Source organism: Pieris napi, chromosome 6 (genome assembly GCF_905475465.1).
Source record: "Pieris napi chromosome 6, ilPieNapi1.2, whole genome shotgun sequence".
NCBI classification, from domain to species: Eukaryota; Metazoa; Arthropoda; class Insecta; order Lepidoptera; family Pieridae; genus Pieris; species Pieris napi.
This window is the reverse complement of record NC_062239.1, coordinates 1,157,972-1,174,996: the sequence shown is the minus strand read 5'-3', so window position 1 is coordinate 1,174,996 and position 17,025 is coordinate 1,157,972. Positions and strand designations below refer to the sequence as shown.

At 33.8% G+C, this 17,025-nt stretch overlaps 2 protein-coding genes across 2 annotated transcripts; both read right to left on the bottom strand.

Moving 5' to 3' along the window:
* Positions 1-746: 746 nt before the first annotated feature.
* On the bottom strand, positions 747-5,649 carry LOC125050358 (serine protease snake-like). Its single transcript, XM_047650134.1, has 9 exons — positions 5,474-5,649; positions 5,358-5,407; positions 4,637-4,739; positions 3,599-3,661; positions 3,199-3,272; positions 2,371-2,550; positions 1,934-2,153; positions 1,436-1,599; positions 747-933 (listed from the first exon to the last, which is right to left on the bottom strand). Exons 1-9 carry the CDS (start codon positions 5,505-5,507, stop codon positions 748-750), a joined length of 1,074 nt encoding a protein of 357 aa, XP_047506090.1. The 5' UTR covers positions 5,508-5,649; the 3' UTR covers position 747.
* A 1,618-nt stretch (positions 5,650-7,267) lies between these two features.
* On the bottom strand, positions 7,268-16,076 carry LOC125050354 (serine protease snake-like). The gene is made up of 9 exons (XM_047650130.1): positions 15,959-16,076; positions 15,855-15,891; positions 14,229-14,347; positions 13,770-13,832; positions 13,307-13,395; positions 11,498-11,677; positions 10,721-10,940; positions 8,919-9,082; positions 7,268-7,471 (listed from the first exon to the last, which is right to left on the bottom strand). The coding sequence occupies exons 1-9, from the start codon at positions 15,990-15,992 to the stop codon at positions 7,277-7,279; spliced, it is 1,101 nt and encodes a 366-aa protein (XP_047506086.1). The 5' UTR covers positions 15,993-16,076; the 3' UTR covers positions 7,268-7,276.
* Positions 16,077-17,025: the final 949 nt, after the last annotated feature.

Here is a 17,025-nt window from a genome sequence, read left to right as displayed (position 1 = left end):
CAAGCGAAAGACGAACCAATTTGGCATTTTAAATGTGGAGGATCATTAACAAGTGAAACATTTCTTGTAGCCGCTGCCCATTGCACTGCGCTTTCATCATCATTATGACGTTAGAACTAATACACCGGAAGTGGTGCATATAATGTTTTCAAGTATTATTTACGTTTTAATTTATTGCTATAGCCGCTAGATTTGGTGTAGAAAAAAAAAGATAAGGATGTATTAATGCCTACTAATGGCAATGGGCCTACCTTGCCCAAGCATATACGATTGGATTACCACATTTTCGTATATGTTATTAAAGTTCGTTGTTGTTTTTGTCGCAGTTTTTAAATGTTTTTAGTATTGATTCCCGTCGGAGGTCTAAAAAAACAAGTTCTATAATTACTTTTATTAAAATAAAACTTATAATGTAATTACAAACTGTAGCAGCTGGATGCTGCGCACGTTTGGCTTCTTACAAATCTAAATTCTAAGTAACTTATACTAAAGTACCCCACGGTTTTCATAACACCGAGTAAGCCCAATTTGCCAGCATGGAAACTGATATGAATCACAGCATGATGAATGTGACTTTGAGTAGTGGAGGATGGATTATATTTTAACCAAATAATCTGTGGCATAAGAGACAGAGAAACGAAAAAGATATTTCCTTACATAACAAAAATACCGCTGCTAGTTTACAAGCATAATTGATTCAAAACGTTTTTATAAAAGAATACCTAAACTAAAATAGTTTCCTTTTAATCATGACCCTCTCCAGACCACATCTTCTATCCAGTCAATAAAGCTGGAGACCCTTGTGTATATCCCAGGAATGTTTTTCTGAGCACATCCAACACCAAAGGATGTGATTCCAATGACGTAGTGAAGTGAACCCTGTGACTTTACTGGTAAAGGTATCTTTACCTGCAAAGGTCCACCTGAGTCCCCCTGAAATAAATGTTATATATCAAAAAATATAAAACACTGTTTGTTTACATTCGACAACAAACAAATATGGTGGCGCGTGACATATTCCGGTTCAACCAATCAGCGCGCGAGGTGCGTACCGTTTCGCAATTTGACGGTTGCACTTCGATAGATTACAATCTACCTAATAATAATACGTTAAATTGTAAGCAGTACATTGAAGTTCACAATCTCGCGAGATAGATTACAATCTAACGGTATTTACAATTTTACGGTGACATATATAAATCGCAGAAAATAAAGTTATTACAACTAAAATCTTACGATGGTCAATTCCCTTTATTTAATAGTTTTTTAAAGAAACAACAACAAACCAAGTATCCAGGATTGTAGTAGCTTTATAAATTATAAAACCTTACCTTGAATTTTCAAAAGTGCACTATGACTTTGCCACTCAATAAATCACAGGTTTATAACACGTAATTAATCAGACGTCCATTGCAAAAAGAGACTCAGTCCATACCTGACAAGCGTCGACACCTCCTGCTAATTTTCCAGCACAAAGCTGATGCGAGTCTACCCCACACCAGAGGCGGTTAAAATAGAGTCGAAGTAAACGTTCACATTCGTCTGAATTAATAATGTCGACATCCGCAGCTTGTAACTCTGGGGATATCTCTCTTCCACCTGGAATTAGAAAACAGAAAATAAACGGAAGAATCTTCTTATGATTTACAACAAATATGATTTATCTCTAATGATTACGCTACTTTTGTTTTAGTTAAGTTTTAAAAATATTCTTATGAGGCTTTAGTAATTCCCGTAAGTTATTACTTGTTTCTATGACTTACTTGTTTCTATGACTTACTTGTTTCAATGACTTACTTGTTTCTATGACTTACTTGTTTCTATGACTTACTTTTTTCTATGACTTACTTGTTTCTATGACTTACTTGTTTCTATGACTTATTTGTTTCTATGACTTACTTGTTTCTATGACTTACTTTTTTCTATGACTTACTTGTTTCTACTACACCCCATCCTGTAAGTGTTGCCTTTGTTCCCAGTTGGCTTGTATCGTCGTTGGTCCATAGACAAGCTGGTTGTACTAGCTTTGTGAATATAACCTCAGTCGTTACTTCAATAATTGCAATATCAAAGTATTTCTTGGGCGGGTCGAAGTTTGGATGTTTTACAAGTCTTTTGATTTTTACATCTTGAGGAAAGACGCCCCTTGAATACTGAATAATAATAGTATATAAAATTATTTGCTTTAACGAGTATTACAATTTAAAATTAGTCTAAATATTTTTTTTATTTCATTTACACAACGTTCCGAGTGATCTTCAGCAATCTTGGTTACCGCGAAAGTTGTCAGTAGTTGTAAAAAAAAATGAATAGATTTTTAATTCTGTTGGATCAAATGTAAAATGAAAATAGTTACATCGTCTTACTTACAACATCAGCAATATTCTTATCACCTAGTCTTACGATCTCCGGTTCATTGCGTGCCACACTGGTGTCACGTGGAGATACTTTAGAGCAGTGAGCAGCAGTGAGCAGGAATTTCGAACTGATTAAGGAACTGCCGCACTTAAAGATCCAAGTCCCAACAGCAGCTTTCCATCCTACAGCACCCTAAAAAATCAGTGTTACATTGATGTAATTGAAGTTTTTCTTCTTGACTTATTGCCAACCACTTCTAATATTATTCTATTATTATTTGGCCGTGTTGGCCGTTTTTTCAGAATTCACTTCATTCTTATATTCTGTTTTCCGGATAAATTTGATATCTACTTACTAGTATTAAGGACTCCAAAAAAGTACATTGTTTCTTTCCATTTTTCGTCATCATTTCTTGAAGTAGGGAGAATGGAAAAAATATATGGTGGAGTTGAGTAGTTTATGTATTCATTTTGAAAGAGCGATACATGATTTAAATTAGTTCGCTTGATAGAAAAAAAATATCCAAGCATAGCTAATTTTTGACACTTCATTTCAAGTAATCCATTTCAGAAAAAAAATTAGTAAAATTACATTAATTTAATGTTTTACATAACTAATTGTTATTACGCGCCGGCGCACTTCAGTGCTTCAGCTCTCCACTGCGCGGCGTTCCGCAATTCGTGCTGGGATAGGGCCTTGAAGTTACGTTACACAATCTACGTTTTCAATCGGTCTAGCCTAGCAGATATTCGTGGCCACCAATTCATATCATCAAAATGTAGTTACCAAATTATTATATACACAATTGAAAAGTAATAAACGCAAGTAAAAATGTCATACCATGTGGGGAAATTCACCTGGTGATGTGCGTCGACCACCAATTGCATGTCTGCCTGGGTGTCTCTTTTTCCAACCTTTAAATTATTAATTATATGCTATAATTATACCAAAAAGATGCAAGGAAATGTTATTCCTTAAACTATTTTCATATCTTCTGGGTCACTAGAAAAATACAAGCAACGAAATCTTCAAATCTGGTTACATTCATTAAACTAGTAATATTGACAGTTATTAATCAAATAGATTGTTAAGTCGTTAAAGTATATAGATAGTAGTCAGATAACATATTACTTATTTAAAACAACATTCAAACTAAATCAGTCTAACTGCCTCTTTTATCTCTATCTCTCTTTCTCTTTAGTTAAAATAGTAAATTCAAAAATTTTGAAAAGGTACCTACAATTAGTAATTCTGGTTGAGTTGTCCTCTCGATTCTTCATCTCCCACATGTATTCATAACACTCTAAAATTTGAACTTAATTAAAATCTCCATAAATTAATTATTAATTCTATAGTTAAAATAAAATCCTCTGTGGAGTGATTGTTTTCCTTAATCGACGCACGCGACACCTGATTCATAAAATGACATGGAAAGTCCCTTGTAAATGTTATAGACATCGAAGTGATGTTATATCACGAGGATAACGTAAGGTCGTTTTCTTCTTTAAATGGTACAAAACTACAAAATAAATAAATCTTCTACTAAAAAGCCTCAATCAACCCGAAATAATTATACAGGGTGGCCAAAAAGTCGTGGATCAAACGCAAATAGGGGATAGATGAGGAAAGAAGAAATCTTCCTAGAAAGATATTAGAGCGACTCATGGCCGTGTGTCATACCTTTTCAGAATTCCTATTAAATGCGCCAAAACTTTTAATACAGGATCACTTTTCGGTAGAGTAATTTTTTTTCACAGTGGGGTCCGAAGTAAACAAAAAGTTATGATTTGAAAAAAATGTATATTGTATAACTTAATATTATCTTCAATACACTCAATAAACAACTATCAATAGTATGTCTAACGCAGGAACTCATTAGTAATGTACAGAAAAACATACAGGACGTAGATATTTTCGAATTTTAATAAGAATTAGTAAAAAATCAATTTGCTCATAAAAACGCAAAATAAATTATAACTCTGCAGGGGTTGAGCTTAGAGACCTCTCGTAGAACAATTTTTTGCAGCTGATGACCTCATCTATCCCCTATTCGCGTTTGGTCCACGATTTATGACCACCCTGTATATCCTGGATCTCAAAGTTACACTTTTTGTACGTTAACAAATAAGCCATTAGGCGATAAGTAGCAGAATTATAAGAAGTGATGGGAAATATATTTGAGATGTATCTAGTCTTCTAGTTCTATTAAAAGAGTAAATACAAATTAATGTACATATTATATTTAATCAAAGTGGAGTGATATGACATAGAAACTTACTTGCTTCACTAATCCTTCGACCAGGCGCTGAGAAGTCAGGCTTAGGTGGTGCGATATAGTTACACGGATTTGCGGATTTAACAGCTCGTGCATTTCTTGTAATCTGAATGTATATTTATGTTTATGAAACGTATAAATCATCTTCCTAAAAATTGAAGTTTTTGTTTGATATTTATGTAGGTATAAGATATTATTGAACATTTAACAATCGTTCGTACGGTTAAGGAAAACATCGTGAAGAAACCGGAATACCTTAGACCCAAGAAGTCGACGGTGTGTTTCAGGTACAGAAGGTTGATCACCTACTTGCTTATTAGATGATCATGGAGCAGATACAGATTTTTGAGGCCCAGACTTAAAATTTTATATTATTAGAATTGGCATATATTTGGGAATTTTGATCTCTTTAGGCTTTCAAACAAGTGTGCTAAATTTCGTAAGTGTTTGCATGGTCATAGATTTCCAGGAAACTAAGAGTCAAGGAACCTTTGTAAAATTTAGTTATATTCAAACTTAAGGAAAAGTCTGTAGTTAAATAAAATCAGGTTTTGTAGTTTTTACGATATGGGCATCATCGCACTGTCATACTTGTATAATATAGATATGTATTTTTTTCTAACAAGTTCATTAAATTCAGCGTATTATTACGTTTTCTATACATAGTGCATTGCATGATATACCTAGTATAGTAGATATTTAAGAGTAATAATAAAATACATACTTGTCCCAAACTTGTATTTAATATGTTGGAGCCGGTCACGACATATATTACTGGAAAGAAATCATATATCATAACACTGATCACACATAATTACACTTATTATTAAATAAACAAACCTTCAAAAAACGTTAACGCTATTATTACTTTCATTTTCACAATTATAATCAAACTCAGATATTAATTTGCTTAGATTTCGCGTTGAATTTGTTACCATACACTGGAGTCAACTGAGAACAGTTTAGCATTGTATTTACTATACGTATGATATACAGCGGTGGTGCCCCGAATGATGGAAGCATGACAATTATCTTACCAAAACCTGTTTTATTGATAGTAAATAACGTGTTGACCTTAGAGATTTTTTTTTATTTCGTATTCCTGCGCTATCATAAATTATACAACAAAAACAATTATACTACAAAAACATATATGGCAGAAAATAATAAACTGTACAAATATGTCTTTCCTCCAACTTCGATTTTGTTCGGATTGGAGTGGAGACTCTTGGGCCGTGGGATTCAAGTGCACAGGCGCTTATTAAAGATTTAAGTTGGCGCCTAGTAGATAGTACCGGTGACCTGGTACATTCCTAGCTCAACGAATAAGTATCACAATACAGCGAGTAAATGCTGCCAGCGTTGAAGGTACACTGCCACAGGGACCAAACTTTTTAAATTTGTTTTGATTTTCTTTTTAATTATTACTTTGTAGGTTAAGAAAATTGTTAATACTGTATACTTGATTGTATATATGAAATATGTTTAGTAGAAATACTATTAAATATTATACTAAACATATAACCAAAGACGGAATACATAATGTATAAAAGGTTCAAATATTTACGAAATCATCAATAAAATGTATTAAACACGTAATATATAATCCAGCAGAGCTGTTTGATGGTGTGAAAGTGATAATTATGATGCAGGTGATTAAGCGCTATGGATGAAGCAATTCCTATTACTCCCTAAAAGCTTATTCCGAGATAGCATAAACAAGTCAAGGCTTGAATATTGGTAGGTCCGGGCTGCTCGGGTGAAAACTGAGTTTTTTGCATGTTATTATGCTTATAAGTCAGTTGTTATTTGTATTCAAAATATTATATAGTAACTACTACTCTACTACTTGACTTCAATTTGAAGCCCAACGTTGCTATTATTATCATTGCAGGCGCTTTTAAAATTTAAGTTTATAATAATTATCATTTTCAGAAATTTCCTTTTTTGTGAGTTCTTTAGTGAGTGGAATTATATGACTGGCCCTTGGGGCCTGAATATATTTAGATATGAGAGACCCACAAAATTAGTGAGTCTTTCGTATTCATCATTTAAACTATGAATAAAACGTTCTAGGGGCATCCCTTTTAAGATTCCGACCTTATAAAATCGATGTAATAATAATATAAACTACTTTTTACCGAATTGAAAACGCCAATAGAGGTGGTAACGAGTATTAACTCGACGTCTATTATAACTCTACTATTCAAAACTTACGTATGTAATTTGAAAATTATGATCAACTATATAGAAAAAAAAACTTTTTTTTAACTTGTTTTAATATCTTATGAGCAGTGTTGGCTGAGTGGCTTCAGAGACCTTCATTTCTGAGGTCGTAGGTTCGATCCCCGGCTGTGCACTAATGTACCTATCTATGTGCGCATTTAATATTCGCTTGAAGTGAAGGAAAACATCGTGAAGAACTTGCTGCTTCTTAACTATAGCTCCCCGGATATAGAAATACTTCAAGACTGCCAAAGAATATTAATTATTACTAAAAATAACATACATAAAAATATTACACATGTCCAACTAAGTTACCAGACCAGTTTATTTTTGACGCCAAGAAAAAGTTGCTTAAGGATAATATTTTTTTAGGTGATTTAGAAAAACATCAAGTCAAATCAAAACGTAATTGCTTTATTAAAGTCCTTTCCACACTACGTCTTCTATCCAGTCAACAAAACTGGCTATTCTTGTATACACTCCGGGGTGGTTAGCATTAGCGCAGCCTATTCCAAAAGATGTTACTCCTACTAGATAATTAATACCGTTAGGTATCAACGGATTGGCCTTCGCTAATTTATATTTTACTTGGAGTGGTCCACCGGAATCACCCTGTAATTTTAGAATTGAACACATTACGTACGTACATAAACAAAATTTGTATTTAGCTCTTAGGGCGTCCATAAATTACGTGAGGTGTTTTTTAAATTTTCTGTATATCGGTTGATTCGTTCGAGAGTTATCGAAAACGAAAAATTTCGAAAAAAGAGTTTTTTTGGAATTACTTCGAAATTCCTTGTTCGATCGATTTAAACTTCTATGAAAACCAAACTATGCCGCGTAAAAATCAGTTCATTTATTCAAAAGTTATTGTGGTTTGAAAATTCAAGAAACAGTGTTCTATCAGACAACAAAATAAGTGAAATGTATGGAGTTAGCGGGAAGTTGCAGAGATAGCCTGTAGGGTCAACCGTTTTCCTATTGTTTTTCAATTCGAAAAAAAATTGCGTGATATTTGCTGAGACCCCCACTCTCTCCAACGTAAGATTAAATGAGATTTGACTAGACCCCCTCCCCCCATTAAATAACTCACGTAATTTATGGACGCCCCCTTAAATGGTAATCTTTCTAACTCTAAACAAAGTCAATAAAACTCTGGGGTAAAGTAAAAGCAATCACAAATATTGTATAGCAGCTGTGTACTGTGTAGGAGCTATTGCTTCTTAAAATAAATCTATATATATTAAAATGAATTTGTTAGTCTCGCTAAAACTAGAAAACGGCTGGACCGATTTGGCTAAGTCCAGAGAAGATTTAAGCAGTAGAAAACATAAAAAATAAGTAAAGACGATTAAATTTTCCAATAAAATCTGTTCCTATTGTGTTTTCCTATGTACTTTTAGGGCCGGTCACATTGGCCGCATTTGTGATGGTCAAAAAGACCCTTACTTGGAAGGGCCCAGTGGGAAGAAGAAAGAGAGGATGCCCACCGAAAACTTGGGAATATGAAATAAAAGGGATAGCGGGAAAAAACTGGAAAATAGTCGCAATAAATATATATATATATATATATAATAAATAGGGATAAGTGGAAGAATCTGGAAGAGGCATTCACTCCTTCGGAGGTCGAGTACAAGTGTAAAACTTAAAAGACATGGACTTACTGTAGTTATAGTGTACTCGAATAAAGGCTATTTTTTTTAAATTATTATGTCTTTTTAGAAATAAAGAAGTGTCACTTGGATGTCATATGTGGTGTGTTTCATGGCAGTAGTTTGAGGTTGTCTTTGGTCTGTTTTAAAATATATGTAGGTGATACGAAGTTCATGAGTTCATCTAGTAATTTATACATATGGCGAGGATCAGAGAAAAGTAGCCTCCACTCCGCCGTAGGTCGTGTACTAATGTTAAACATAATGACATGAAGCTTATGTAATCCTGATTATGTAGTACACGAATACAGTCTATATTTATTTATACATACATATATAGAAAGAGATTTCAGGTCATTCACTAGTAAAGTAAAACTCGCCACCATGCATAACCAAATATAGCGAACCTTGCAAGCATCTGCACCACCAGCAAGTTTCCCAGCACACAGTTGATGCGCATCTAGTCCTCGCCACTGTCTATTTCTGTATTTAGCTAAGAGTTGGTCACAATGTTTTGAATCTATGAAGTCGAGCAACACCGCTTGCAACTCTGGTGACGTTTTTTTTCCAGCTATAAAATTATAATATGTATAAATAATAGTTTAAAAAAAACTAAAAAACACGCTTTTAAAGCACATCAAACTATTATTGTGAAAAAGCGTGGGTTGCTCTAGTGACGAAAAATATGGCACAGAGCGCCTCACGCATTTTCACAATAATACCAGTATTTTTTGTTCATTACCATTTTCAGCCTAAATTAGGAATTATTTTTCACTTTTTAGTTTGATGTGCTTTAAAAGCGTGTTTTTTAGTTTTTTTAAACTATTATTTATTATTTATTTTTTGGTTAATTTTTTTTTATTTATTTTTTCGGATTATTGCATTGTCATCGATCTTTGACAGGTGCGCAAAATTCTGTCCGTTTAAAGTGGGTCAAAATCGAGTCCAAAGGAGTCGGTTACATACATACAGGTGAAGCTAATATAAAGCGTGTAAAAATCTAAGAGAAATTACGACAGAGCTATACACAGCCTGAATCTTTGCTGGTACTTATTCCGGTTAAAATTAAATCAGTGGCGCTACAACCTCTAGGTCTAGGCCTCAGATTTCTGAATCTGTTTCATGATCATTTTTCAATCTAATAGGCGAGCAGGTGATCAGCCTCCTGTGCCTGACACACGCCGTTGACTTTTTGGGGCTAAGACATGTCGGTTTCCTCATGATGTTTTCCTTCACCGTTCGAGCGATTGTTAAATGCGCACATAGAAGAAAGTCCATTGGTGCACAGCCGGGGATCGAACCTACGACCACAGAGATGAGAGTCGCACGCTGAAGCCACTAGGCCAACACTGCTCCAGTACAGAATAGGAATTCTTATTCTCAAGTATATTGATAGGATTATTATATTACACTGATTCTTATAGACCACTAACACTATTTCTCTTAAAATTGTATACATGAAATAAAATAAGCGTATATAAATCAGGCGGTATATATTCTGATTAACAATATCAATTTGTTTACATATTTTCAGAAATGGGGAGATTAATTGGAAACCTTCACTAAAAAGCCTCACAGATACCAAGAAATGTGAAATTTACACAGACAACATAATAATAAATGTATTTATTAAAATACATTTATTATTATGTTGTCTGTGTAAAGTAGCTTTACATTAGTAAAGCTACGGTTTCCTAGAAAAGCGGTGCCGTTATCTAACGGCCGTAATGTAACGTTGGGTGACGTCAACTATACGTTGTCTATAAATAACATCGGATTGGGTTTTCTAGAGAACGTTGTGTCACCCTAACGTCAAATAGCGGTGCTGTAATTTGCATGACGGCCGGCATAGCGGTGACAAACAGTAGTTCAACGTTATTCGCGTGTAGCGGTGCCCATATTTAATTAATACAATGAGTGGAAACGTGACTTGGACGAGCGAAAATGATTGTTTTTTTGCATCATATTAAAAAGTAAAGACGGCCGTTATTAACAACCGTAAAATGACGGCCGTTAGTTAACAGCACCTCTTTTCTAGGAAATCTAAGCTTAAGTATTTGAAATAATAGGATTTGATTAATAATAATACTCAGTCAATGATTTTTGTCCTAGACTGCTTTCGGAAGTTTTGTATGGCGTTTATGACGGACTGTGTATCAATGATTACTATATATTATGTATATAAGATACGAGAAAGTAACAAACTAACCTGTTTCAGTAACACCCCACCCAGTGATAATGGCTTCTTTACCAAGCTTTTGAATATCAAAAGCTGTCCAAAGGCACGCAGGTTGTATGAGTTTCGAAAACTTTACTTTTTCCATTAACTCTATAATGGCAATATCGAAATATTTCTGCAGCGGATTAAAGTTCGGGTGTTTAACAATTCTTTTGATTTTTACGTCATATGGATCAAGGCCGTTAGTATACTGTAAACAAACAAATGCTAAAATTGTTTTTTTGTCGCAGCTATGGCGTTTGTTTTGAATGTCTATTTTTTATATTCGTTTAAGAAATCTCATAGTAGTCGCTGAAAGTAAAGTTGTTTACCTTACAAAAACACGCACAGTTATTGTGATTAATAAATCAGTGGCGCTACAACGTCTTTAGGTCTTGGCCTCAGATTTCTAAATCTGTTTCATGATCATTTTTAAATCTAATAGGCAAGTAGGTAATCAGCCTCCAGTGCCTGACACACGCCGTCGACGTTTTCGGTCTAAGACATGTCGCTTTTCTCTCTATGTTTTCCTTCACCGTTCGAGCAAAAAGAAACGCTGTAGAAAGTCCATTGGTGCACAGCCGGCGATCGAACGTACGACCTCAGGTATGATAGTCGCACGCTGAAGCCACGAGGCCAACACTGCTCTCAGTTATTGTGATTGGATAAACTAATATAATGCTGGAGAGAAGTACATGAATAGAAACCATGTACTAGGATAGCATCAAACACTGGTTATAGATCCTTGATTTTTGATAAGTAACTTACCACATCCGCTATATTTTTATCCCCAAGTCTTACGATTTCTGGGACAGGATTGGCCACACTGGTGTCTCGAGCAGGTACTCTAGAGCAGTGAGCAGCGGTCAGCAGGAATTTATAGCTAATCAAGGAACTTGCGCACTTGAATATCCACGTTCCGACAGTGGCTCTCCATCCTATAGCGCCCTGTGTACAAACATGTCCATTGCACACCCTTTACCCCGAATAAGCTATACCTGCACCCCTCTGACGCAACAGCATTATAAAGGAAACGGACAACACACGTCGATAGCTTAGATCGGAAACCTTAAATCGGCCCGGTCATATACTTACATACATTACATAAGAGTAAAATTAACTATTTTTTAAATTAATGAATTAATAATTAATCCTTTAAATTTCTTCTGTACAAACATTACCTGTCCACATCGTATCCCTAACTTTCGTAATACCTATTAACTGACGTGAGACAGTTCTTAAATTAAATTATTATGATTCATGTGCACTTTTTAGTTTTTATTTTTCATGTATCGTTTATTAGTTTAGTTTGTTTTTTATTACTGTTTAATATCTTTTTTTTTCTTAATAACTATATGTACTATGTATTTTTGCAGTTCTTGCCTATCTTATCTATTTTTTTTTTAACTTTTCTCAGTGATTGCCTGGAAGAGATCGCTCGAAAGCGATAAGGCCGCCAGTGGCCTTCCTTTACATTTAATTATGTTAAATTTTTATATTGTAATGCAACAAAGTGTAAATAAATAAAATATAGATTACTAGCTGACCTTGCAAACGTCGTTTTGCCATGTATATTATTTCTAGGAAACATTTTTTTAGTTCAATAATAATAACTATCTACTATAATAAAAAATAGGGGTTGATCGTAGAGGGGTGACAATTAAGGGTTGTATGTATATTTGTATGCTGTATCATAATAAAATAGAAACAAAAAGTTTTGTCTAATAAATAAAAATGAAACCTAGATGTTTTCCGATTCTCAGACTTACTGAATATGCATAAAAAATTTCATAAGAATAGGTCGAGCCGTTTCGGATGAGTATAGGAACGAACATTGTGACACGAGAATTCTATAAATTAGAAATGAATAGTCTTAATTAAATTCAATAGTTGTAATAGTTTAATTAAAGTAATTTTGAAATAACATTCGTAGCGTTTACAAATACTCTATATAATTGGCATTATGTACATATACGAATATTAATAAGCTTTCTGGCGTATTATATCATTGAAGAACTCATGACCATATCGATTTAGAAGACATATTTTTTATTACAATTAACATTATTTAAAATCGTATTATGACTTCATAAATATATCATTATCACAAAAAACATTTCGTTCTCGTCTATAACAAAACGGAAAAGAAGAAGAAAATTTCATGGTACAAAAAGTGACTATTGTAATCGGAATCGCAAAAACCTTTTTATTTCAAACTTAACAATTCTTAGTATGTGCGATTTAATGAATATTTTTTGTTGTCATAACATACAACACTACATAACATCTTTACTTAAATAATTGTTAACAAACAGGACAATATCATTATATATATATATATCCAGAATCTTGATCATTACTTGGAGAAATTGTATCGTAATTTGCAGAAGTTTAGATAACCAGTATTTCTTAAAGGACAGATTTTTTGCAAACGAGCAGGAGGCTCACCTGATGTTAGTGATACAGCCCATAGACACTCTCTCTGCCAGCTCGCAAGTGCGTTGTCAGCCCTTAAGTTTTAACAGATAACAGATGTGTTCATGTTGATACATAATTAATTTAGGTTTTAAAGCATACCATATGTGGAAACTCTCCAGGCTTAGTGTTACGTCCTCCGATACCACCTCCAGAAACAACGTCGTCGTTCCTGTGTTGCCATGTGTAACCTTAAACAAAAAAAACTCAAACTCAAAATATCATTATTAAAAAAGTTAAATTAATTGTAAATTTACATTTACTACCAGTTCGCAAGTCAAGGGCGTAGAGCGGGCAAAAAGAACTGGCAAGAAACTTTCCCCCACTCTTTTTAATCGCTATGTTTTGAGTCATACAAATTGTTTAAACTGAAGCAAAACAATCCCAAGGATTAGGATCATTTAAGTATTTGTCAAATTTATAAAAAGCTTTATTGATTAATTTACGTTTAACGAGGGCTTTGAATTTATTTAGTGTTAACTCTCTAATTTTGAATTTTTCTACAGAAGTGTCTGTTAGCACTGTCCGAATTTGATGGTCACCCCGAGATATGTGTGATACTTACAGTGAAGGTGTTGTAATTGGTTCTGCTCTTGGCGCTTCATATCCCAGAAATGTTCTATACATTCTGAAATAAAATATTATACTTAAAAGAAAATGTGTTAAAGCATTTTCTATATAGAATTCTTCATCTCTATAGGTAATAGGATACTTCTTTAATAACAAAGTGTGTTTCTTCTTATATATACTGTATTTGTGTAAAAATTCCTTTATAAATAATAAGGTAAATAAACCTTATTAAATACGCTGATCGCATAAAAGCACACATTTTCTTTCAATTATCATGTATCATCTTATTTTCAACATAAAATATATAGTATATAAAAACTAGAGGATTTTTCTCGTGGTTTTCACTCGATTGAACTTATATGAAAAGTATATCGATTTCATGTATACTGCTCTTAAGGCCCAGAAATATTAAATATTTAACAAATACATAATTTAAAATGATTTTAATACTCACTAGCTGCGCTGAGTCTTACACCAGGTTTGGAGAAGTTGGGCTTTGGCGATGCCGTGTAGTTACAAGGATTTGCATAGTACTCTGGAGATCCAAATACTATTTGCCGTTTCACTCTTCCACTATATACAATTAAAGTTAGTGTGAATAGTGGCCTAAGCCAACACGGTGATTGAAAACATCGTGAGGAAACCGGCATGGCTTCGATCCAAAAAGTTCAGAAGAACAATCACTTAGAAACGACAAATCAAGACCACCAGTTTTCTTTTTTAGTGATATATCCTGTTTGCGAAGCCAAGTTACATTTTGGGTCACTGTGATTGTAGTAGGGGAGCCCACGATGCTAAATGGGAATTTACTCGAGCGTCATAGAGCCCTCTTAGGTTGCGATGCTTAGATAATTATTAGAAAAACAAACAAAATAATGGTTGCTTGGAAGAGATCGCTCGAAAGCGATAAGGCCGCCAGTTGCTCTCCTTTTTATTTAATTATGTCAATTGTGCTATATTCATGTATATGCAACGAAGTGTTAATAAATAAATAAAACATTTTATAATGTATACCTTTTCATCCTTTCAAAAAAAAAGTAAAAAAAACTGTGCCGTGGACATAGTCGAGCGCGTCAAATATTGCATCCATAAATAGTGCATCCATGTCCTACGTATTTATAATAATGTACGTATGTTAATCTGATTGTTTTTGCATGGTTGGGGTGGTCGTACGTAAGGGTTAAAAATGAAAAAAAAAACCGATTTCGTCAGATTTTCTAAGGGGGTGTTAAGTGAACCTACAAAAAAGCTCTCATCTAATTATCTGACGATTTGGATGTGACGCAAATTCGCGGTCATTAAAAGAATGTGCAAAACAAATCGCCATTTTGACATACACAAGCGCGTCAGATTAAGATATATATGGTTAATCTGTATCTCCTAGATGTGCTGTCTCATAATCTGACGATTATCTGGAGGGATTCGCCTAATCTGACAATTAAATGTTTTTTTTAAATCATTGTACTTAATTGATTGATCCTTTATCCTTCACGGACGGCCATATATATTATGGTAAAGGTGCTTAACCGGCTCATATTTGGTTAAGGTACTTAACCGGATACAAGGTATTTCCCTGTATATAAATCTGCCACTGTCGTAAATCCAGAAATCCCATCTTGGGCTCCGTAGCTATTGTGAGGTATTTGCATTGTATATTGGTAGAATCAATATAATTTTAAATTTGGTAATAATAATTAATTTCATTTAGACAAAAGAGGTTATATGTAGATCTAAAATGTAATGACGCTACTGCCTCGGGATCATGTGTCCATAAATGTAGTTTCTAGTGTTATCAAGAGCAGTCAAAGCAATTTTCTTCTCTATGGAATTTGACATATTTGATAGCACTCAAGGAGAAATTGAGACTTGGACTAAATACGAATTAGAAAATTCGGCCTTATTGAACTTGTTTTACGAAGAGTCGGGGGCCACAGATTAAAATATAAAGACAGCTACAACACTACATTTATTACAATCTAAAATTATAAAATCGATCCGTTACAACTGTAATTCATAATTTTGTTTAAGATAAGTATATTTTACCAAACAATCATAAAGTAGATATTTATTTTAAACTTACTTTGATGTTTTCTCTGAACCTTCCGTCAAGCCCGCCACTGTAAATTATGTAAAAGTTAAACACAGCTCTAAACATGAATTTAATAATACACAAAGTTATGTCACCTAGAAGTAAAATCCACGATAGTCTAGGTTTCATTATTTATCATGTGGATCGACTAATACGAACGATGAGCTTAGAATTTAAATACTGGACTAACATATATTTGACGCACCTCTGTACTTATTACCAGTCAATGCTAACAATATACCGGTTTCTTTAAGGAAAAATATTGTTAAAAATTATACAGAGTCAGACGTCAAAGCAGAATACGAAATTTAACCCGTATCACCTCAACATCCGTCGTTCCACAACTGAGCGATTTGTGAAACCAGCTGTCCACTGAAGTATTTCCGAACCAATTCGATATAGGGTCCTTCATGAAAAGAGCGTACCAATTCTTAAAAGGCCGGTAACGCACTCGCGATCCCTCTGGCATTGAGAGTCCATAGGCGGTGATCCTAACATCAGGTGAGCCTCCTGCCCGTTTGCCTCCTGCGACCTAAAAAACACTTTTTCGCACCACAATATGTGTGAATGTGTTGCATTCAGGTATCATTAAAAAAAAATGTATTTAATTAAAAGCTATATTCTATATGATATAAGTTAATGGTAGGGCATTACATAAAGGGATCACCTAAATTAATAAATGAGTTACATAGATTAATCTTGACTAAAAGTCAAAATCTAAATTATAATTATTAATATCTAAATTATGATTTTTTGGACACAAGTGAGCCTCCTGCCCGATTGCCCATTGTAAAATATATATACTATTTCTCAATGATACTTTAAATCAGTTTAAATATAACGAAGTACTTGTGGTTTAGCTAGTAATGTACTCTGCGACTACTGAACTGAAATATTTGAATTCTTGTACAAGTTAAACAGCAACATTATTGTTGAGTGACACCGACTAAATTAAATGTAATTAATAAGATCATGACTCGCAACAGCTAGTTTTGCAATAGCGATTATAATTTTGCCACAAATAAAATGATGATACACAAGTGTTAGTAAAATCAAAAGCAAATAAATGTATAATTGACGTTGATATCCTGTCAAAAAATTAAAGCAATACTGACATCTTTGTTAGTTGACTTATAGCGCCTGGAATGTTTTTTTTATAACT

What these genes read in the sequence shown, in the direction of transcription:
- LOC125050358 (XM_047650134.1), bottom strand. Translation starts at nt 5,507, where the DNA reads ATGAAAGTAATAATAGCGTTAACGTTTTTTGAAG. An exon ending in TCGAAGGATTAGTGAAGCAA is followed by an intron (nt 3,662 to 4,636) that starts GTAAGTTTCTAT and finishes TTCAAATTTTAG; the next exon opens with AGTGTTATGAATACATGTGG. An exon ending in GAGGTGTCGACGCTTGTCAG is followed by an intron (nt 934 to 1,435) that starts GTATGGACTGAG and finishes CATTTATTTCAG; the next exon opens with GGGGACTCAGGTGGACCTTT.
- LOC125050354 (XM_047650130.1), bottom strand. Translation starts at nt 15,992, where the DNA reads ATGAAACCTAGACTATCGTGGATTTTACTTCTAG. An exon ending in CCAATTACAACACCTTCACT is followed by an intron (nt 13,396 to 13,769) that starts GTAAGTATCACA and finishes TTTTTGTTTAAG; the next exon opens with GTTACACATGGCAACACAGG. An exon ending in ATAAAAATATAGCGGATGTG is followed by an intron (nt 10,941 to 11,497) that starts GTAAGTTACTTA and finishes GTTTGTTTACAG; the next exon opens with TATACTAACGGCCTTGATCC.